The 24,832-nt window shown below is 34.8% G+C and overlaps 1 protein-coding gene across 2 annotated transcripts in view; it reads right to left on the minus strand.

The window, feature by feature from the left end:
- LOC121411263 (C3 and PZP-like alpha-2-macroglobulin domain-containing protein 8) overlaps nt 1–24,832 on the minus strand; it is a 38,720-nt gene that overhangs the window by 8,300 nt on the left and 5,588 nt on the right. The window contains exons 2-29 of one of the 2 annotated variants that reach the window (XM_041603880.1): nt 23,617–23,768; nt 21,890–21,912; nt 19,625–19,790; nt 19,198–19,250; nt 18,439–18,511; nt 17,999–18,112; nt 16,852–16,936; nt 14,105–14,213; nt 13,433–13,660; nt 12,684–12,851; nt 12,203–12,328; nt 11,641–11,785; nt 10,920–11,086; nt 10,358–10,507; nt 9,928–10,065; nt 9,386–9,443; nt 7,739–7,862; nt 6,802–7,033; nt 5,990–6,140; nt 5,381–5,496; nt 4,925–4,976; nt 4,258–4,461; nt 3,554–3,645; nt 2,913–3,054; nt 2,304–2,393; nt 1,705–1,881; nt 940–1,178; nt 238–484 (exon numbers count right to left, since the gene is read on the minus strand). In XM_041603880.1, the coding sequence (XP_041459814.1) occupies nt 238–484; nt 940–1,178; nt 1,705–1,881; nt 2,304–2,393; nt 2,913–3,054; nt 3,554–3,645; nt 4,258–4,461; nt 4,925–4,976; nt 5,381–5,496; nt 5,990–6,140; nt 6,802–7,033; nt 7,739–7,862; nt 9,386–9,443; nt 9,928–10,065; nt 10,358–10,507; nt 10,920–11,086; nt 11,641–11,785; nt 12,203–12,328; nt 12,684–12,851; nt 13,433–13,660; nt 14,105–14,213; nt 16,852–16,936; nt 17,999–18,112; nt 18,439–18,511; nt 19,198–19,250; nt 19,625–19,790; nt 21,890–21,912; nt 23,617–23,768 (3,821 nt within the window). The remainder of the gene's footprint in view (nt 1–237; nt 485–939; nt 1,179–1,704; nt 1,882–2,303; nt 2,394–2,912; nt 3,055–3,553; nt 3,646–4,257; nt 4,462–4,924; nt 4,977–5,380; nt 5,497–5,989; nt 6,141–6,801; nt 7,034–7,738; nt 7,863–9,385; nt 9,444–9,927; nt 10,066–10,357; nt 10,508–10,919; nt 11,087–11,640; nt 11,786–12,202; nt 12,329–12,683; nt 12,852–13,432; nt 13,661–14,104; nt 14,214–16,851; nt 16,937–17,998; nt 18,113–18,438; nt 18,512–19,197; nt 19,251–19,624; nt 19,791–21,889; nt 21,913–23,616; nt 23,769–24,832) is intronic. The other variant, XM_041603881.1, reaches the window with a different exon arrangement.

Here is a 24,832-nt window from a genome sequence, read left to right on the forward strand (position 1 = left end):
AGAGCCAGGTACAACAGATAATATGGTTTGTTGGGATATCTAAAGGGGGTAGGAAAATCTTTCTAAACAGATTTGGAGGTTTATCTTTTTACCACATGTTTACATGTTTAATCTTCATCTGTAAAATAAGCGAAAAAGATCGATGAAGAGCGTGATCCCACACCCTCCTTCACTTTCCCAATTTAGTCACTTCTATTTGTTCCTGCCAGACACATCTTTCTCTCTCTAAAGACTTACCTTTCCTAATGGCCATGTTAGAGAGCATCCGCTCAGCCATGGGAGCATAATCACTCTTCCTGAGCGTCAGAGCATATGCCACAAGAGCAGCTGTGTAGGGATCAGTGATGGCAGCAGGATGCATGTTGTCCTCCAAGAACTTCTGGGCTTCTTTGATGGAATTTCTCTCCTCCTGGGAATCCACCCCTGCTTCCATGAGTGCCACCACCACATAGGCAGTCAGTGAGACCTTGCCCTGTATGCCACCCTGTGAACAATCAGTAAATAGTTTGAGAAAGAATTTGTGCAAAGCCTTGTCACTCCTCTGAAGCACACAAGAGTAGACAAAATTATATCACACACTATTGATAGTGAAGCTTCTTGTTTAACACTTGGTACATGAAGAAGACAGGACAATATCTTGGAGTGAACTGTCATTGAAAAATCTTGTCTTGCTCAGAATGGAAATCATTTTCAACACTTCTTTTCCATCTCTTTCTTTCTCCACCTATCTTCTTATTACAGCTACATCACATAATAAGTCAGGTGGAGAGATCAGTGACATGTAAGCTATACATAAATTCATTTGATCCTTATAAACTTTCACTCATGTTTTCCGTTTATTATGCATTTGGAGAATATTAACAAATTATACTGGCTCAGAACAAAATACATAGAAACATGCTAGGTTTTCATATTGTTTGAGGGTCAACTTCAGTTTACCTGTATGTCTTTGTTGAGCACCCTTCCTACTGGTGGGAACGATCCATCATCTCCTTTCTGTGCGATGATCCAGCGCCTACTCTGTGCCATCTCTCGTGGATCAATGTAAATGAAAGATCTAGACTGTGCGAATGACTTGAGAACAAAAGCTGTAAGCCACATGCTACCGGAGGAGTCATTCTCACCAAAGGCACTGTACGACCCATCGTGTCTCTTGTATGTCAGCTGCCTCTGGTACCCTGAAAGGAGCGATTAAAGTGGCAATTTTATCTTTTGGGAATAATACTACTAAATTGGAAGTAAAATTGAAACCCAATATTTAATATAAATCCGGTTTGAGATAAGTGTTAAATCAGAAGACAAAGTTTTCTTTCTCTTTCCTTAATGTGAACCCACTGTGGACCTTGTAGCAGGTTTTTGGAGAATGGTTACAATGTAATTGAATATTGCATGTTTGGGTGCATGTTCTTGATAGCAATTCAACTTTGATAGGGCTATTAATAGATCTGTCTATTCACATAGCCTGTCACATGTGAAGAATTCAGTATTTTGTCAAAGTTTATAATCTTCTCATTTTTCTATTGAACCAAAGTACATACATGAACATCTTAATGAAAAATCTTGCTGATCTTACTTTTACTCAGGTGATTTACAATAATGTTGTTATATAATAACCCTTAAGCCAAACCATACATTTCTTTACCCACTACATTCTTCAAACATAATTTCTCTTGCTTCTTTAACCATCTACAAACTATAACTTACCCTGAATAAGGTAACCAGTTGCTTCATTCTTGATTTCTGATGAGAGTTGGTTTGTCCGTTGAAGATACCTCATGATGTAGACATTAGGAGCAAAGTGAATCATGTTCTGCTCTCCGCAACCAAACGGCAGACGAATCAAATTGTGAAGATTGTTCAACGTGGGTCCCATCACATCAGCTGTTTTAAATATGACATTTGATTTTTGATAACTGCCTTTTGTGTGACATATCCATATTACAATTTTTCCTTCATCACATACTCAATTTTTGTAGCTTACAATAACACAAAGTGGCCATTTATGAATCCTTCTTAATTTTATGATGAAATACAGTCAAATTTGCATCATTAGACCTTCATTAATCAAATAATAAACCAAATTATTCAGAAAAGATATATAACCTCATGTGGGCTGAATTTATCATATAGTAAAATATTTCTGTGATCTCAGAAAATGTGACTTTGGCAAATATACCTGTTGAGGATTTGAATGATCCAATTTCATTTTTGATAATCTTCTCTTTTCTCACCCACCCCTCCCCTTATAATCAAGAAATCAAGGAATAATGTGTAAATCATTGTTCAAAAGTACTTAATCTTACCTATCATAGTAGCTTGTGCTCTCTCAGACCCAGGAACAAAGTTGAGTGGTAAAGACAGTGTAAATGCCTCATGGTATATCTCATTGTTGCCTGTCATGAGGAATGAAATTATTATGAGTGTTACATCTTGATAAAATGAACATGCATATTGTTTCCCACGATTTAAATTTTCAAGTCTTTTAAGAAAAAATCTATTCTAGTTAGGAAAATCACTGTTCATATCAATTTTACAACAAAAGTAAAAATGATCTGAAAGACAAATGTTTGACATCACTTATATACATAAAAGAAAATACAAGAGTAATTTCAGTAAGTTGAAAGGATATTTCATTGTGTCTTTCAGCAAATTATACAAAATTAGAATAGAATTGGTGCATATTTCTCAGGTCCTTTCAAATGGATGAACTTCAATGCTAAAAAAAAATCAAGCACATGAACCCATATTAATTTTTGCATATTTGGAATATTTAGTTGCTAAAGTAACTCTGCTCAAAAGTTGATGGAAATGGCATGGATTTCATTTTAACTGTGGAACGTCCTTAAAATCTCATCAAACCCTCTTCACACTTGAATTATTCTGCTTCATTTCATCAAGTAATGATGCCATACCTTTCCTTCTCCAAATCCTAAATTCTCCTAAGGATCCCGTTCCTGTAGCAAAGCCGATATACTGGACGGTCATATCAATAGCTGAAGGGTCATCCAGGGTCAGAATGACCGATGCATTAGATTTTGTCTCCCCATATCCAATCTGTCAAATCAGTCAAAGAATTCAAAAAGTCATGCCAAAGTTATCTTTCATTGATGAGATGATATTTGAAAATGTTCTTCAAACTTATAGTTCCCCCAAGAAGATTTTTATGTAGTGGTTTGAAAAAAACTACACCATTTGTATATTGTAAGTTTCCTTGTTTCTTTTTGTTTACTTCTGTGAGAGTATGGGTTCTCTTTCAGATGGTATTTTTGTTTTTCTTATTACTGAATCATTTACATTATTAAGTATCATTTCACTTCAACCTACAAAGTAGTCAATCAGTTATTTTTTAACATTTTTTTTTCAATTTTGAGAGCAACCATGAGAAACACTTCCCATTTCAATTTTATACAGATGACTGGACAAAACATTTGTAATGAATATTTTTTCTTTAAATTGACCAACATGAGCATAGTACCTTAAGAAACCCAGGTCTTCAGTCAGATTGACCTGAACAAAGATTTTACACAAAAAGGAGAATATAATCAATTCTCACCTGAATTTGTCCATCTGTCCAGCTTATCCAAAAGGCTCTAAATTCCTCCCAGCTCACAATATTTGGTGTCATTGTCATCTGCAATCTCTCACCTTCAAATACAGCAGGAAATGAAAGAATATTTATTTTTTTTCAAATAAGGATAATCATGTTGTGTAACAGGACGACAAATTCAGTGTTTGTGGCATATTGCATAGATAGATAATGCATGTGGATTCAGTAAATGTAATACATTGGCGTAAATCTGTGACGTCATACTATTCAAGTGGGGGGATGACAAAATAGACCCCCCCCCCCCGAACAATTAGTTCACCCCTTGGATTTCTGCTAGTGATGTAATAGAAGATATGAATTACTAGTAGACGATTTAAGTTGAAGTTGCATATCACATTAGTCTATATAAAGAAAACAGCAAAAAAATGAAAAAGTTAATGTAATTTCATAGAATGGTGATATGAATCCTAATCAGCTTACATCTATCACATGGCAAGTCATTTATTTATTTCAGCTAACAGGAAGACTTGCATTTGAGATGCAGATTTTTTACCAAATAGCAAGGATCCATGTAAAAAAATATATATAATCTATGTCACATTACTCTGGCATTTTACCTTGTGCACATAGTTCTTACTAATGCAATTTCTGGATTTATTACATTTGTTAATAATAATAGACTACTTGATTCTCATGGTTGCCAAACTTACCTCCCCTTCCCTTTGAGATCCATGACTGAGAATTCTCGAGGCCTCCGAGTATTATTTCATAGTCAATAAAGTCAGTCTGAGCACGAGACAAGGCTATCTTTGCATTACTGGTGGCCTTGCACAGGAAAGAAAAAGAGTCCATTTCTTCGGGTGGATGAACGAATTGGTATTCGTCATAATTAGGAGTGGAAATGTGGATCCGTTCTGTAGAACATAATGTAATATCAAAATATAATTTGAAGCTGTTACATCTTGATTGTATGTCATTCCAATCAACTAAGTTATCAATCTTTCTGTTCGTGCCAAAATTGCTTTCTTTGTCTTGATATATCTTTTCTTTATCTTCTCTTTCATATACTCAATCTTGAGATGGATTTATATTGTAATCATAGTTGGTTGCAGAATTGGAATATTTTCCCCAAAAAAATGTTATGGTATAAAAGATTTTTCAAAAATAATTTATTTGTCCCTTTCACTCAATATATCTTTCTTCCTCAATCATAGCAAACTACAAAACACTTTGAAATTGGGTGTGCATCAATACTTGTGTCAAGAAATCAGATTCATTTACATATGTGTTTTAAATACAAACTGCTTCATATTTCTAATTAAAATTTTAGCTCTGGCCTGGATTCTATAGATAAGTAATATGTAAATGAATATTTACCATTCGGACAAAAGAAAACACTGTAAGTGTAGCCCCTTGGAATGCCTTCAGGCTGAAAATATAAAAGATCATTCAAAATTCAATTCAATACATATCATTTAATTCAACCATAAAAATAAGAATAGCAAAATAAGGTCAAACTCCAGTAAGCTTTGGAAAATTTAACCAGATTTCCAAAGGATATGTCATATTTCATGTCAAAATAGATTCTTTTAGAAATCATTCTCTATTATTATGTACACATAAACTTACCTTTCCAATTTGCCACTTTGGCTCAGTATGAATTTTGTGAGGGTTTTTTTATTTGTTGTACATTCCCTGGTGCACCCAATATCTCAAGTGATCGATACAGATAGGCCCCAATATAAAAGCATCTACTTGGTAAATAACACAAGGTTATCATGATTCTAAATGATACTATTTTCAAGGACAAGATGTTAAACATATCAGACTTACTTCAACAAGAATGTTATTGGTGACTTTATCCAATGCCAGAAGAGTTGGTGGCATGTCACCAACTCCACCTTCATCATTGCAATCACATGACATAGTCATCAGCGCCTCGGCTCCAGCTGGTGTAGATAATTATGAAAGAAATTTATATATCTTTTAAATATGAATTCTAAAATATACATTTCTTTTACATCTCTCTTATTATATTATGTATATTTCCTTTTTCTCTTGTAACTCATGATAATCTCTTATCTTTTTTTCCAACGGTCCACATCCCCCGCCCCTCCCTCACCTTACCCTTTGATTATCCATCCTACTTTGTCACTATATATATCTACCTCGCCCCCCCCCCCCTCATATGCACACTCACCTGCAACACTCATTTCTCCCTCTCTGTTTTTTTTCTTTTCCCTGTAGAAACCCAAATTCTCTCTTTTCTTGCCTTGTAATTCGACACTTTCAGTCATTTGTTCCGTTCAATCATGAAATATGAATTCACAAACAATAGGAGTGATTATACTACAAAATAATTTTTACACCTGTACACTACACATGTATGCTTATTGATGAATTTCTAACCCACTCTGCTTATATTCGTATCAATATACTGACCATGGATCCTTTTCTTGCCCAGCTCATTGAATACCAGTTCAATGGGTGTGGTCAGGCTCTCCTTGGCCTGCAGACATTGGTCCAAGGTGATACCACGCCCACCATGGTTCAAGAATTTTATACCTTCTTGTATTTGCATCGACACCCTCACCTTGAATATAAAAAAGATGGAAATAAAATATTCAAGAATATGAGCGATAAATAACTGTTATATTCAAAGTTAGGTTCACAAGTGTTATCTTCTGAAGATGTGAAACACTTGCATATGACAAATGTACAATATTTTGACCTGAAATAATTTTTCCTGTGCTAAAAGAAGAAGAAACACTCCCTTTATGAATAAACATCTGATTCATCCTCCCCTGTGATACCTCAATCGTTTTCTTTCAACATGTTACTATTTCAGGACAATTTCTAAATTTGTAATAATGGTCAATTATCAAAAGGAAGACAAAGAGAAAAACAGACTGAGGGTGCCGGGAGTCATTTCATTTTTCTCTGCATTTAATGAAAATATACTACCTAACTTCATGATTTGAATATGACACTGAAGATTCTTTGTTTAATTAGTGGAATGGCACTTTTTAACAAATATACTTCAAAACAAATCAATTGACTTTACACACAGTAGTAAGCTTTATTTTGATAGTGCTATAGAATAGAATTCATTGATAAAACACCACTGTTCATTTGGACCCTATAAGTATTCAGAGATGTTACAAAATAAAAAAATAAGGTAAATAATTCAAGAGTCGCAAGATTTAGCTTTACAATTAAAATCGAGAGTGTTTACACAACACTGATGACGATACCTTTACACAGACATCTAAATAGTTAAAGACAGTCAGAGGTACGCGAAGCTGTTCCCCTCGAATGACAGAGTATGGAAGAGTGTATTCCACAAAGAACTCCTTGAAGGCAATAAGGGGTGTGGTAGTAGCCACACCCATCCCATGTGTCTGAGAGAGGGCAACCACATCAGTCTGCCAGGTGGTGATAGAGTCTGGAACCTGAAGCTGGATATAGTTGTCGCGTCTCGTAGAACTACAATGATAATCAAATGCAGCAATCATTTAATTGAACTATGAAGGTCTTGCCATTTGGACTATGAAAGAATTGACCAATTCAGAGTGCATGAAATTCCTCTATGTTTATATACTAGCAACCCAGAGGATTGGTGAACTGCACAACATGAACTTCTAAATATATATATATACACCCTCTTTTACATAATTATGAGTAATTATGAGAACTCATTGGATCCCAAGATCAAAATATCTGTCTAAAGTTTCAGAGCAACACTGACCCACACGTGAGCAGCACGCTGGTGATTTGCAGTCTACTGCCCCGCCAGTGTAAGCTTCTAAAGGAAAGAAATCACAAGATATTGTTCTCTCTTACCTCAAATGGAAAAAAATAATTTTGCAATTAACATCAAGGTAGTTTCTCTTAAAATGCAATGACCTACTAATGGTATACTCCACAAAGTGTTTTCTATATCACCTATTTCTCTTATTTAGTTACTTTATATTCCTAAATTAGAATGCCATCTACACAATGAAAAGTTATATTTTCCCATGATTCATATAAAATTAATTCATATTTAATCAGAAAAAAATCTCTCCCACAAATACAATTATCAGTATGTACTTTCTTCATATGATGCTATTTTTTTAGCAAAGTTCTGTATTTCCTTTCGTTTGAACTTCATCTTCACTCTTTGAGAAAGGAAGATTGACATTTTCTAACCTGATATTGAAGCAGTTGAATATCCATGTCTCTGGAAAATAAGCTCTCCTTCTCTTGTCTGTTCTTGGAACTGATCTCTTCCTTGTGTTTTGTTGACTAAAGCCTGTACCATCACCATGAAGAGCTGTAAAGCAATCAACAAACATATATCTGTCAGATGAATACCAACGTAGAAATAAATGAATGAATAATGAGGGGAAAGTGTATTCGTTCAATATGCAGAGAATTAATATAATTTTGAAATATAATTCATAGTGTTCTCTTATTATCTGTTCAATGAAAGTTACCTTATTCATTACTTTTCTTTCTTTTCTATAGTAATGCAATGAATATGGCTAATTTTGCATAAATGTATTTATCATTAATTCAGTCATGCACCCTATTTAGAAAAGTATGTAAGGAACATAAACATGCAGTCATAAATATACAGAAAAACAAGTGGAACACCTCTGGCAGCCTCGCCTGCATTACGCGATTTAATATAGCAGCAGTGCTAACTTTGAAAACTACTATAAAATAATCATTCACAAAAACACCATACATATAATGACATAATACCACGTTCATTGACCATAAATGACATTTGAATGGTGACTTAAGACTTGTCAACTACACCCATGTCCACATTTCATTCACTCTATCCATAAACTTTCAAAGTTATGATGGCAATTCAACAATTACCCCAACATGGCCTGAGTTTATTGACCTTAACTGACCTTTGACCTTGGTTTTGTGACCTGAAACTCACAGGGGATGTTCAGTGATACTTGATTACTCTTATATCCCAAGTTTTATGAACTAGATCCATAAACTTTCAGAGTTAGGATGGTAATTTTACAAATAACCCTTACTTGGCCAGAATTCATTGACCTTAAATGACCTTTGACCATGGTCATGTGACCCAAAACTTGTACAGGATGTTCGGTGATACCTGATTACTCTTATGTCCAAGTTTTATGAACTACATGTAGATTCATAAACTTTCAGAGTTATGGTGATTCAACAAATACCCCCAACTTGGCCAGAGTTCATTGACCCTAAATGACCTTTGACCTTGGTCATGTGACCTGAAACTCAGGCAGGTTGTTCACTAATACTTGATTAACCTTATGTCCAAGTTTCATGAACTTGATCCATAAATTTTCAAAGTTATGATAGTAATTCAACAAATACCCCCAACTTGACCAAAGTTCATTGACCCTAAATGACCTTTGACCTTAGTCTCATGACCGGAAACTCATAAAGGATGTTCACTAATACTTAATTAACCTTATGCCCAAGTTTCATGAACTAGGTCTATATACTTTATAAGTTACGATGTCATTTCAAAAACTTAATCTTCGGTTAAGATTTTGAAAATAATTCTCCCAACATGGTCTAAGTTCATTGACCCTAAATGACCTTTGACCTTGGTCATGTGACCTGAAACTCAGGCAGGATCTTCAGTAATACTTGATTAACCTTATGTCCAAGTTTTATGAACTAGGAATCCATATACTTTTTAAGTTACGATGTCATTTCAAAAACTTAACCTTAGGTTAAGATTTGATGTTGACGCCGCCGCCGTCGGAAAAGCGGCGCCTATAGTCTCGCTCTGCTATGCAGGCGAGACAAAAACCAAAAAATGTATAGAATATCGCATCTTACCAGACAAATCCTGAAACCGAAGTTGTACTTTATTGGTCATAACTCTCAATCCTGCTTCCTGAAAAGAAAAGTGGTTTAATATATTAAATCACTTTTTCTTATATTTATCTTTTAAACTTAGTTCATGGTTTATATATTTTTTATCATTATTTTGTCCATTTGAGAAATATGTTTTATAAATATCTTCCTAAACTATAATGATCTGCAGATTCAGCCTCCTCCATTTCATTTGTTTCATTTTCAAGCAGACTTATTTTTGTTTCTGTCGTTTAGTATATGTACAATTTTGTCAAATTTAATTTAAAACTGCTTTCAGAGATTACATTATGTTTTATTTCTAATTGATAACCTATGGATATATTTATGTAATTACAACAAATTCAATATGCAATCTGTATTTTAAAAAGTATATGACGAAATGTGTTTTTCCACTTTTTATTGACAATAAAATTCTATATCTTATGTATATCATAGCTTATAAGCTTTCTTGAGAATGTTTTGAAAATAAAATGATTTGCTACTTTTGTGAAACAGTAACTTACCCTAAATGCAAAGTCGGCATCTCGTAGACGCATTGCATTCCACATGGGTGATCGCTTTCTTCGAAAGGTACTTCTCCACCAGAATGTATCTTCATAACGCTCTTCAGACAGATCATATTTGGCCATTTCTGCAAATACCTTTATTTCAAAGAAAAATGTCACTTCCGTCTTATTCTATTTTTCTTCTATTCATTGATACAAAATCATCAAAGAATACCACTCACCATGACTATCGTCACAACTCTGTGAATCTAGACTAGGCCAATATTAGAATATTACGAGCTGCTTTGTAATAGTATTGAAATCAGTGCTAAATAAAAAGAAGGTTTTCAAATAATGACAGGTGCCTAAAATTACAACCCTTAAACATATCAAGCAATCACTTAAAAGAAGAACCAATCATTTATAATAATAAAAAAAATTATGATACCTTTTCTGGTGTGATCTGATATCCAGGCCGTAATAGCTGAACACTCTTATCTACTGTCGCTAAACATACACACGAGTCAGGCTTAGCAGAAATCAACATGTTTACATGTGACTTTGGAGTTGTTTCATTCCTTGACCATGTCACAGAAACCTGGGGTAAAATAGCACAAAAATTGGGATGAGTTAAAATACTCAAATGAAGAATTTAGATTCTGTATGCTACAAGCACACCATTTCTAAAACCCTAGTATGAAAGGATACTAAAGATGTCAATGAAAATGCAAAATAACAAGCTAAGAATGTAATACGATTATGAACCAATAGCATTTTGTTTTTAGATAAGAACAATTCCCCACTCATTTTTTTTGTATCAAGAATCTTGATGATGCCCCCATGCACTTGAGAAAAAAAATAAAAAAGCAATATTTGTGAGAATTTAGAGTTGGCATAGATTCTTCTGAAATAATAAAATAATTCAACAAAATCAACCAAGTTGATGCTCAATGATGTTCATAACTAATACTTTCCAATGAAAAATAAAATTCTGTTAAAACTATATCTACCTTATTTTCAAAGCTGGGTTCCACCTCGATTTGCATTGTATCAACCACGCCTTCCTCATCATCTCTGACATAATAAACCAAGAGGCGACTAGTAGGGGACATAGCTGCTGTCACCATGAAGCTGATCTCTGTCTCACATTGCGATAAAGTGCTGTTCAGGTCTGCTGCTCAAATTAAATATAGTTTGTTTTATTTATGTATTAACATTATAAAAATATTGTGTTTGGTAAACTGTTATGAAGTACAAATGTAGAGTCATTTTGAAGTTGTAGCTTTGTATTCTTTTTGTTACTTAAAGCACATAAACTTTAAAATACAAAATGACCACCAAGATCTAAGTAACAACACATACTACTCACGATGAATTAGTATACTGCACGGTTATATGATAAATTCCATTATTTCAGTATATGTATATACACACACGCACACCCACACACACTCAACTTTGCATCCAGATTTCCTACTATGCCAGAATTTTTTGTTATGGATTTTTTTTGGTGAATGTTTGCAACATTCTCTTTATGGTATATACACAGAAATGGCTCAGATGTTAAAAAAAACTCTAAGATTGTGGAACATTAGATAATAGTCAACAAAAGTAAGTAGGCCTTTATCTTAACTTACTTGTTCATCCAAGCAAACACAGTCATACAAATTACACATCTTTATAAATTCTCTTCATTGCTTACATGTTCAATAAACTTGTGAAAATTGTTACCTTCAAGAGTCTGTGCGTCACTCTTCTCCCTCCCGACCTCGGTTATTCCTGATGTAACGATATTACCACGTGACATGATCTCATAATGGAGGCTAAAGTTACAGGGGCAGGTCGATTGAATCTTGACAGAAGCCCTTGTTCCAACCTGTGGTCAAGAATAAATAAAAGTTACAGCAAAAGTAACAAGGCTTGTGAAAACCCATGAAACATTTCAGAAAATTCTTATATAAACAAGTGGAATAAAACTGGCAGTCTCGTCTGCTTAACACGATTCAATATAGCAGTAGTGATCACTTTAAAGACAACTAAGATGAATGATTAATTAAAGGAGAACTCTGGGCTGAAAATAATAAGATGATCAGTTAGACTTGATTACCCTTATGTCCAAGATTCATGAACTAGGTCCGTTTACTTTCTAAGTTATAATTACATTTCAAAAACTTAACGTTAAGATTTAAAGTTAAAATTTCAATGTTGACGATGCCGCTGCCGTCGTCACCGGAAAAGCGGTGCCTATAGTCTCGCTTTGCTATGCAGGTGTGACAGTTAAAGAACATTTTACCTTTAATTTTGGTTGTGCTTTCATCAACAGATGACAATTGCTAGGCGAATACCAGCTCCCAAGTGAAAGGAAATGTGACAGATAGCTGTTACCAACTGATCTACCGTCCACTGCTACTATAAGAGCCTGCAAAGTAATATGAAGATAATGGCATTAAAAAAATCAACGCGTTTTCATGTTTGTATTACATTAAAACGTCCCAAATTAGAAATATTTAAATTCAGTTTTAGATATTACTCCCGTTCTTTCTCGTTTTAATTCGGGGTTTTTTTGTGTGTGTGTTCTTAAGTAGTATTTTCAACTTTTCCTCTGGTTTATTTCAAAGGTTTGTTTTGGATTGTGTTCTTTCGTGTGGTCACATTGCTGAGAGGCGACATTAATAATCATAAAGGATTTGTGGGGATATTTCTCCTGAGAAACACAGTCTGCTAGAAATTCAAAATTGATTGATCTGTTCTGAATAATTACAGACCACACTCACATCAAGCCACAATAGTCCGTCTCCATCTGGCAGAGAAGGGATTACAAAGGATACCTCTCCATCTATCGCCTCATATTCTTCTCTGAACACGATGTCTGTATTTCTGTCGACGTTGATCCGGACTACCACATTGCTGGCTGGTGTGTCGTCGGGATAGAAAACGAATAGCTGAAAAAAATAAAAAATAATAGCAATCTTGGGCATATTGGAATGGTTTCATGTCGACCTATTTTAACTTAGTTCATTAGTCAAGGATATAATAAGAGACAGGCTTACGGATGCAACAAATACATATAGTTACCATGCCGAAGACATCCGAGCAATTAAGGTTTTTTTTAGTGTAGGATCTTGAACATGTTGAAAATGCTCAATCAGCTAATACCAGAATACTTTTAAACGACACCTTATTTCTGTCGTAATATATGCCTCAAATCCATTCATGGCGTATAATACAGATTTTGAGTAGCTGAGAAACAAAATTGCAATTCCCGCGTCGAATTCTTAGAATTTCATAACTTTTCTGTAATGAAGTCATTTTTATCGAAGTGAATCTTTTTTTATAGCAATAAAATATGAAATATAATTGCAATCGCTAAGGCACTTTATTGTTTTAGTGCACCTATCAAAATTATTGTTAAGCATTTGTATTATAATTAGCATAAATTAAGGTCTAGCAAGAAATTAACATCTGAGAAAATAAATTAACACAGAACACGTCACTTCCCATTAGATTGATCATTACTATTTACCCTTCCATAATAAGGTAAACCAGGTTTGAAATGTTTCTTAGTTTCTGGGGCGAATTCGATTGAGACGAGTTGTTTGTGAACCAGACATGTATCGTCCATTGCTGTGAAGACGTTTCCATCGTTGCTTGTCACACTTGCGTCAATTCGGATGGTGCCTCTAAAGTGAGTCTTCAGAGGCGAATTTGTGAGATTGTTGATGCAGATGTCAAACATGGCCGTACCATTGATCTAAATCATAATCAATTGAAATAGAAAAACACACTACAATCACAACTTCAACAAATGAATATATCTATATTCACAAACATGCGCTGATCTGGCCACAAGCGGGAACACCCCCCCCCCCATGTTGCCGCGCCTTTTTTTTTAAAAATCTCATATACTCATATCTTGTTTCTGCTCGCTTGCTTTTCAGTTGGCCCTTCCACTTAATTGTAGTATCAAAATTAGTATATTTCATGCAGTTTTTTTTTTCAATCGAAATGATTTATTTCAAAATGTTCTTTAATGATTTGTGTATATGAATATAAAACCCTTGGATCCGCCTATTCAACTTCAACCAATAAGTGTGTACCCTTCAATATCTTTGGAAACAACATTTCTTGAATATTTTTACTGACTCTTAACTCATAAAATCAAATTAATGTCACTGAAGTTAATTAATGTACTCACATCCATGAAAAGGTACACATTTCTCCCAACATAATCATCGAAATATCCCAAACCATGAAGATTCATATTGATAGAAAGTTTCCCCTTCACTGGTTGCCCAAATGTGTATCTGCAATAGAAAGAAGATAAAGCCGTGCATAATCATTATTAATAAATAATAATAATAATACATATGATTTATATAGCGTCTTTTTCATTTTGATCAAATGCTCGAGGCGCTTAGAAGAAATCAAAACATAAAAATAAAGAGACCTTAAAGAAGTACAAGAAAGGGTATATGTCTATCTTCAAACCTTGTACCTACTGATGAACAAATGCAATCGTAACAGTATGATTTCTGCGTCATACAATCTTTATGATTACAAAAAAAAATGTGTATAACTTTGTATCACGAACATGACGAATTCCGATGTTGGAGCAATAATTATATTATACAAGTTACAAGATATGCGCTCTGCAAACATATCACCTTAGAAACTTGAGCTCACATTTATTTGTGTTTATGTAGACACAAAGTAATAATTTCCTTCAATTATGAATTATTTGTGTTTGAGAACGGAGACCATTTATGTTTTTCTCTATGTAATCAATGTAATTCTCTAATAACAATTTCGAATCCTTTCTTTGAAAAACAATATCTGAAACTGTTGGTCAATTATTTTGTGCGTCGGAAGTCTTATGAGCTTGACGCCCCTCCTTCATCCACCTTCTCGGTACCGATCTGCTTAGAATGCATTCAAACGAGTCCTTTTTTATTTCAACAATATTCACTTGTATACATAAATATACAGAGAAATAGAGCAAAAACAAAAACATTCCTGAAAGATGAAAGAATTCGTAGGACTCATATTGTTTGAACTTCCTTGATTTATCGTGACAGAAAACATGTGTTTTGGGGAAGTCAATGCACTCAAAATTAAGACATCACATTCCTGCCTCTCTCTGTCAACTGACACAGCAACTGTTTCTCATTTTCGAAGAACTACACATTATAACGTACTTCCGTAACCCCTCAGTTTTCCCGGTCAATCTTCCTAACAAACTTTGACATGGTATTGCTATTCTCAGCATGAAAAAGAAAACCGACCCAGCGGTACATAGGTTATTCTAGTATATCGGCAGCATTAAGGCCGCCTTACATACCGATTCATAGTAACCCAAAAATACTTTGGGAAATCAAATTATATGTGTGTGTATATATAATATAAATATATATAATTATAAACAAGAAAGAGCTTAAAATAGAACATTACAGGCCTCTATAGTCGAAACGATGGGTTCAAACAAAATATAAAGTTAACATAAAGAAGAGTTCCTCGAGCTCAATATAAAGTTATCAACGAAAAAAAAGGTTTCTATCACAATTTCTTGTGCTTGTTGGAGGTGATCTTCCACTTATTGACTATAAAAACGTGTTTGTAAAAATGAGATCAATCCATCGAGTCATGCACAAATAATTCCACATTAACCCAATAGGTGATCTAAGTATTAACCCTGCACGAAACCCGCGATTGACGCGCGCCAATTGATGAGGCATTTTTTTTAATCTTGTGCACCTTTTGGTGTCAAGTTGAAGAAATTCAGACAGATTCTCGCGAAGTCTGGACCTTACTCTTTGTGTTGTGTTAAGGTGATATGGCACATCGATAGCGAAATGTTTTATTCAACGCTTTTTAGTAAACACTCGAGTAGGGCAATTCTAGAAAATTAATTTAAACTCTTGAAATGATGCGTTATACAGTGCGTATCAAAAAAAAGTTTACACTTAGAAAAAATCCTGTAAAATTATATATTTGTAATATCCTGACGATTTTTCCACATTTTAGCATTGGTACAGATCCATTTAAGCAAATGACGATATAACTGTCGAAAAATATTTCCGCTTGAGTGAGCACCACTTACTTTTGAAAAGTTGGTGAAAAATGATTTGCGCAGAACTTTGAAATAGTTATGCGAATAAAAGTAGACCTTAATCATGAAGAACACGTGGAAATTAGTTAGTAAAATTGATTTGAAGATATCTTTTACCTTTTTAAACTTGTTTCCTTGCCCAAACACTTCAAAGAGTGCATTGCGCCCCACCCCACTCCCCCACACACCGAGTCCATCGTGACGATATTTGCTTTACACTGAGCTGTGATTTACATGAAATGGCTTAGGCTTGATTTTCATTTTGTTAATCATTGCCAAGCTTGGGAAAAGTGTGGAGAAACAAGTATTAAATGAAAAATGAAATGTAAACCAACTTTAAATGATAAAAACTTAGTGAAAAATGCTGGAGATGTCTGATATAAACTTTTGTTCAGATTCAGTTATGTCCTCAGATCCAGCTGGCTCAAAAAGGGTAAAGGTTGTGCTTACTAAGTGTTGAAATTTCAAATTTGGGCGGCAAAATTGTTACAAAATGCTTGAATGTATCCGTTTTATGTCAATTGGCTAAAAGTGCTAGGGAAATTTATGAGAAATGCTTTGCAGGGTAAGTTTGATTTCGCCCTTTCCCCTTGACACAGCGTGAAAACAAGCATTTCTGCGCAAACAGATTTCTGCGAGCTTTACAAAAATGGACAGTGCTCACTCAAGTGTAACATTCTGTCAAAATTTTTACTTTCATTGGATAGATGAGACCCAAACCCATAATTATATGTGAAAAAATTACCCACATTTTGTATATTTGTTAATTCCCATGGCTTTTTCTAAGTGTAAACTTTTTTTTGATACGCACTGTATATATGTAAAAGCAAACCTACTTTGCATGGACTGCTGCTCTACTGCACTTGTTCGTATCCCGAATGAATCCTGGTGGTTCTATGACTACTTCAAACCTTGGCAAAACTGCATCACAATTAAAACGACATAACAGATGATTGCAATGGAATCCCACAACGGATTTGAATCTGAAATAATCTCTATAAAAATACATATTGCATTGGCGGCGGAAGCCAAAAATTTTAGGAGGGGACAACCAAAAAAATTTTGACAAGCAAAAAAAAAAAAAAGGTTCTCCACCCAAAAATTTTAGGGGGGACGTAGTAAAAAAAATTGACAAGCAAAAAAAAAAAAAAAAAAAAAAAAAGGTCATCAACAACAAATTTAGGGGGGATCGTCCCCCCTCCTCAAATTTAGGGGGGGGACAGGTCCCCCCCGTCCCCCCCGCTTCCGCCGCCTATGACATATCGTTTTCTATGGATGTGACGGTATTAGTATACAGGGGATCGTTTCATGAAAGTTGTCGGCACCGGCAGGCTATCTTTCTCCGACAGTTACCATAGTAACAGAAAGATGCCAGTGCTTCTCAGCCCATCAAAAGCAAGAACTTTTCTAAAATTGTCAGCTGACAATTTTCATGAAACGCTCCAGGGGCCCGTTGCATAAAAATTACTATTATGGTAACTTTGTCATGCAATGCAGGTAACTTGCATAAAATCGTTGATTTTGATTGGCTATTGATTGGCGTTACCATGGTAGTTACCATTGGACGGCAAATTTACCATAAACGTAACTTTAATGCAACGGGGCCCAGGTATATATGGGCTATCAATTACAGCTTTTTATATATAATTCATATATCAAAATATTCTTTGGCAAAAGTGGGGGTAAAGTCTTGATCATGTTGTGTATGATAATGGTCTTCACTATACGAAAGAAGATGATTTTTACCTAAATCTCTTTTAATTTGGGTTATACATAATAATGAAAATGTTATGATATATATTCAAAACATTCCTGTTTCGGCAACAACAAAAATAGTGAAATGATCTACAAACAAAATACAATACCTTCGTCAAAATGACCACTTTGCCCCTCTCGGCCTATCAAATATATCGATACAAATTATCTTTATGACACTATAATTATCTACGCTGAGAACAAAATATTTATCATAGATTATCTTACCATATTTTTCAACGGTGAATGTTTTATTATACATATGACCTTCCATATCGACAAGAATAGTCCATACTCCCAGAACAGGCTGATCGGAAAGCGGAAAAGACGCGTTCACAATTCCTGTAAAAATAGTGAACAGTATCGGTTTAACGTTAAATTGAATAGTTTTTCTTCCTTCCGATTGCAATAAAAAAAAGTATAATCATTCTGTGGAACATGACGATCATGTCATTTTTGTGACGTTTGTTTGTATTCAATCCAGACTGTTCATTATTTATCGATACAGTTTCAATTTCCCATCCCAATATCATACATGACAGTGATATTGATAAAGATGAATGAAGCATGACAAGATGATAGGAATGGATTGGAAATGATGCAATTATGATGATGGTCACTTGAAATTTCGTTGGGAACGAGGGGGGGGGGGGCAAGGATGCACTTACCGCAACATGTTGGTTTGAGATTTTTCCACTGAATCATCCTGGACCCTTTCGGATCCAAAATATAAACCAGCATCTAAGGAAGTACAAATATACGACAAATAAAAGCATTAAATAAAAGTATTTCAAAATTCCACAGCACAGCAGATAGCTCCGTAAACATTCAAGCAAAAGTACTATGAAGGAAATAATAGTGATTTTATTTACACCCCAAGCCATTTAAACTGAATCCTTATTAAATGGTCTTTTACACAATAACAAAGACATAGAATATAACAACTCAATGCTAGAGCTGATCATTGATTCATTATAATAAGTCAAATTTAGATCAGATGTATTTCTTTGATCTTTTTTCAATACAGTAATATGCAAATTTATACAGACTTAACACAATTTATAACTTGGGGATATGGCTAATTTGGCTTACAAACAATTGATGACTACATAATTTTTTCACAAGTTATTGACAGTAGGTTGTCTTTAAAAGTGATATTATGCCTTTTTTTCTTCTTATATCAGTGGTCGTGATTACGTAACTAACCTTCTCAACGAAAGTTGTAATTGCTCTTATCATTGTTATCATTATTGTTGATGATTGTCTTACTATTAATAATTTGGATACTAGTATTGGGTTTTGTAATGCGACGTTTTGTTATATTTATTTGTTTTTGTTTTATTCTGTCCATCGCAGAGACTTCAGTAAAACTACTAAGTACTATGTGTTAAAATTGAATATTGACAAGATCAAAAAACATCACTCACCGGTACATTTCTAGGCCTCAGATCTGGACCCGTCGTGAATAAATTAATTAGAACTATAGAAAAAAGGCACATAAAATGCAAATCAAGAATCGTGATGTCTGCCGCAAAGAATGTATTCTTCAAGACAATCTTATCTTTTCAAACTGAATTCTCATTGGTTAATGATTTCATCCAAACATTTCCACAACATAATCATGTTCAAGAAAATCTATAATAACGATGAGATAATCTTCAGTCATGCATCGATATCAGCTTACACTATAACAAAAATAATTATTACAATATTTTGATCATTGTGGATTTAATGACCAAATCATTTAAGTGAGGATGGCATATCCCTTTTGAAATAAAGGGAATACATGTAAGAGAATAAGGCAGGGAAAATATAGAAAAAGGGAGAAAAAAAATAAACTTGCACCCAACTTACCCGTTTGTTCTGGTTTATAAATCGGTTTATCCGTCTGAATAAAGACCGATGTACTTTTCTCTAAGACAGTAATTTCAGATGAATTCTTGAAGTTGAAACCCCGGGATCCGATCTGGCAGTTACCGCATATTTCAAGAACCGCCTTTCCTGTTACATAATCCGGCACCTGTGTGTTAAAAAGTACAATTTTGGGTATGATAGGTTTTTTTTTTATTTCATATCTCTGTCAGGATGTGAAACATTTGTGCTGGGGAGAAGAGTGGAGTAAATTTGCTGATAATGGTTGATCTAAAATTACATATTTACTCCCTTCTCTTGTATTATTAGTTGTTTTTTTCTATGAATCTGGAAAAGTCAAATATATTGTGTTTTGTTATTTGTGAAAGATATCATGGGCAGCGCCGGAGTATTTGGATAGAAGTGACAATACGATAATGAAGGTGATTGTCTTTTCCTTAGAAAAAACAATGATAAATAGGTATTAGAAGATCAAGATCTCTTTTGATGATACTCTTTTTGTTTACCCCCTCAATCCCTTTTCTCTTTTTCTCTCTTTTCTTTAATATTCGAAAAATCATAGGGGCTAACAGCCCTTCAATGACATTACCCTGGAATCTGGATTGAATATTTTTTTACAATGAAAAAAAGACTTATTAAGTCCGTGGAAAAAATAAAATTAAGGAATGTCAAAGGGGGGAAATATTGCTTACGCAACATGGGAAGAAGGGAATTCAGAAGAAAAGTGGGTAAAAAGTACGAAAGAAAATGGTCAAAAAACGAGCGGGAAATAGGAGGGAGAAATGGAGGGTTCCAAAACAGTGATGACGAAGGACATCGATGAATAAAATGAAAAGGACTTAGGGAAATAAAAAGGAATGTGACAGTGACCGAAAATCTAATGAACTTTAGCGTAAATCAAATGGAGATATATAGGATGGAAGTACTTGGCGTTCATTTTTACTCAAACTTCTTGAGATTTGATTTACGGCCTAGGTGGTCGGTGTGGTAGTTTGGAATGTCAATTGGACCATTGGGAGTAGTTATCGTGTAAACGGTTACAATGACGTTTTGTCGGGTGACAAAGAAGTATATCCTGATAAAATGATTGAGTTGTTTGACATCTATTACTTGAGGAATCGCCAAATATGACCGGACGGGTTATCAGATAAGGTGAAGAAATAGTAGTGTAGACTAAGATAATCAGAAAAAAAACATACGTTTTCTTTCTCCAAAATCTCAAACGTCCCTTATCGTAGTGAAGTATTCTGTGGGATTCATTTATTCAAATCGAACTTTGCAACCATTCTTGAAATATCAGGTAGGTCGATCTGGTTAAGCATTTTCAAGATCCATCAAAAAATAAGACGAAAGTCCCACAAAACACGGCCAATGTTCTAATATCGGGTATGGTGCTTTAGGGACATTGAACCAACGCCCTCACTATTTAGTAATCTCTCTCGACCCTCTATACACAGTCGGAAGCTTTAAACTTTATGACATCTAACCTTCATGTTTATACTTCGGTGTTCTTCATCTCAAATAAATGGACTTTTCAGACAAGAGTTAGTGTAGGGCTTATCTTTCAGATAATACTTCAATACATTTTCCACTTGACTTTTCGCTTTTACAGCTCCTTGATGAAAATCAACATTTTCAAAATTTATGATCGGACCACGATCGTACGATGTCGAGAAATTTAGTAAAATGTATTCCAAACTTATTCCCTTCAACGATACGTTAGTAATATTGAGGGAGTTTTCGCCATCGCGACGGGGACGAGTTCTACAACATAGGAAATCTATTGAAAATGACAGTAAAATCACAATGAATAAATGAGAGGTCTTTGTCGAAAATTGGTGAACTGGGACAGCTGATTGTCGCAATATTCTGAGCTGACGAAAAATTGCAAATGTTGTTTGTCCAGATTCCAGGACGAAACTGCTGTTTTGATTCACCAATTTTCGTCAAAGACTGCTTTGTCATGAAGGGCTTTTGACAATAGATTTTCTATGTTGTAAAATCCGTCCCCGTCAGGATTGCGAAAACCTAATATTGTTTTTTGTGTTGACGCAACTTTATATATAGTTGGTTACTAGTACCTAAAGTTTGAGAGGATAGGAACGTAGAACTAAATTTGAAAAATATGAGGGTATACCCTTGGTTGTCTAGAAAGTTCATAGACTAAAAAATAGAGGTTAGGTGTGATATAGGAGACATGAACAAAAAATGTTGATTAACTATGCTTCGATAGTAATTAACACTTACCTTCATTATTAGTGACCCTTTCCCTGAAAAGAGAAAATTGAGATATGAACATGTAATGCAATTTAGATCATAGGCAAATCGGAGAAGGCAAGGAGTCTCTTTGGACATTGGAATAATAAACAATAGAGTATGTTGGCTCAGTGGTACAGCCTCCGCTTCAGAAACAGGTGTGATTGGTTCGATCCCAAGTCGAGTCCTCTCGAATAAGTTTGAAAATGGGACCTGTCATCTAGCCAGGTACTCGGTATGGAGTGGGTATAATGTGATGCATGGACTGCTGTAATACCAGCCATATTAGCCTACTATCTTGGGTAATATAGGTTCCCTATATTGTTGCCATTAGCATCACTGCCCCCCCCCCAAAAAAAAAAAGTGAAGATAATAATGAAGACGGAGGGGGAAGAGGAAATACAGAATATAGGGGGTTATCATTGGTCGAGACTGTTTCCATTCAGAATACAGCCTATAGATGTGATCATTATCATTCTTCACGGTTGTAGGTTACATACAGTTTTACACAGAAGAAATGGAAACTTTGAATATTCATTTTCTTGCAACAATAAACATCCAGGTGGAATTTTGGGGTTTATTTAGAGCCATGTCTACTGTTAACGACAATCAAAATGATATTCGATAAGAAGATGATGTTCAAAGAATGACGTCCATCAGCATCCAAAGATATTTAGAATCGTTGGTAAATCGTCATAATGGAACATGATCTTCGTTTGGCTGAAGTGGGGTTAACGCGGGTCATTGATACTCGGCAGGATAGCGATGTCATCTGTTTACAATTAACTTGTAAACAAAAAAAGAATTGGTTTATTTCATATCATAAGAACTCGTACTTAAAGATAAGTCGAGTTATATACATATTTTTACCAAGTGCGTTTCTTGCAAGGCAATCTGGAAATGTTGAATTACAGCAGAATTTTCAAAGGTATTTCAAAATGAATGGATCTACAATTCAACTACTTATCCTTGAATGAAAATAACATGTCCAACTCAATCAAACCATACAAAAAAGTCTAAAAAAGACATAAATTTTGTCGAAGAAAACGGAGATCGTTTGTCTGTTTGTTTGCATTTTGCTGATAACAATTTGGAATGGATTCTGCATTTCTGAACTATTTTTATACATAAGAGAAGAGTAATATGTGTATTAACAAATAGCATTTATTTCGAACTACAGGCAATCATTACAACACCTTCATCCTGGAAGGAACAGCAGTAGATCATACCGAATGGATTAACATGTCAACTGCAAACGTGTAATTCGTATGTTGAAACGCACTTACAAATGGCAAATTTTAATATCATTATAATAATAGAATATAGGTGTATACATACAGTAATTTAATCAATCTTGCTGGTGGTTTCATCGACTACTTTAATCATATACAGTCTACTCTAAATCTACTTTTCGGTCAAAGAATACTAAAAGCAATGCTACACCGATTAGTTTTGATATGTTACGAAGTGATTTCTACAATCATCATTGTACTTATTGTACTTAAATTCATATTATTGATCAAAGCCCTTCAAAGCAAAAATCTATTCAGCAAACGCTGTCTTATAGGTCTGGGCATTTCGATGGTCTGAATAACGATCAGAGAATTGATAATTTTGTTTAAAGGCCTCCTGTTTGAATGTTAATCCATCGCAATGTTGTGTCACATCCTTTGCAATTATTAAACCAATGTTTGCAACAAACGAGTAAAGATTCTTACTTGTGATTGTTTCGCCTATATTGGCAAGAGTCTTGTTCCTCCATTTTATCCTGGCTTCCACCAAAACTGAGTCATTGTAGTCAAAGATAGTCACACTGAGCTTCTCCTCTACCCCCGGTCGAAAGGCGAGGGGATATGCCACCAGGTATCCTCTGTTTATAGGTATGAAAAGTAGAGGGAAATTAATCTGGTTTGAAACACTTCTGGCCAATTTCATGAAAATGAGATACATTGGAGATCTCACCTATATAGGGTTTTCGTAGAATATCCAGAAACAGGCATCCATAATCATGGCAATGGCGAGTATAGGCATATACCCCACCACTAATTTGAGGGCGTGGTTGTGATGGTGGTGGTGGTGGTGATGGTGATTGTGTTAACAGTTGTGTCAATGATGTGTGATGGTGACTTTGGTCATGATTGTTAGTGGAAGATGATCGAACGTTAATTAATGACGACCATGATGATAAAGGTAGAGGTATTAAAATCAGTGTCATGTATAACATACAGCTTAGTGATTGGTCGTGAGGATGATTTATACGATGATTGTCCGGATTATTGAGTACGATCTACATGTATGTTATAGCATCAGTCCTCCGATAGCTTACTAAGGAGCGGGTTACCATGGTTACGGGCCAGAGTGATGAAACTCAATGGAGGTTCGGTGAATGATGGCAATCTTATGGTTAATATTATCTGCACGGGAAAGATTTTGTATTATATTTGGTGACTCAACATCAGGCTTTGCGGCGCCCAATTGTCCAACAAAATTACCAAAATACCACCCTTCAAGATACTTACATCTTATTATTACTGTTTTAAGCCCTCACACTTCCTTTATCACGAATATAATAGTAAATCCTATTAACAATAACAAAGCCAGTTTTACGTGTCTTTTCAATATAATCTCACAAGAAAGCCGCATTGTCAGTATCCTTTGAAGTTACCCATCAGTTTATAACTGGCACAAAATCATAATGCTATTACCGATACAATAAATCCGGGTTTGGTGTCAATTGTACAAATACAACAGATTCACAGAACCTTTGGTGTGTTGGATACTACTTCAACCTTTAGTCTTGTTCTCCTATTACAAAAGACTCCTATCGTTTCTGAAGAAGCCATTTTTAATCTCATTATCCGATATATTCTTTTCTGTGTCCCTTTTTTGTGAGATCTCCGTGTGAATAACGGCTCTGTTGAGAACAGAGGTGAT

Source organism: Lytechinus variegatus, chromosome 3 (genome assembly GCF_018143015.1).
Source record: "Lytechinus variegatus isolate NC3 chromosome 3, Lvar_3.0, whole genome shotgun sequence".
In the NCBI taxonomy this organism is placed as follows: domain Eukaryota; kingdom Metazoa; phylum Echinodermata; class Echinoidea; order Temnopleuroida; family Toxopneustidae; genus Lytechinus; species Lytechinus variegatus.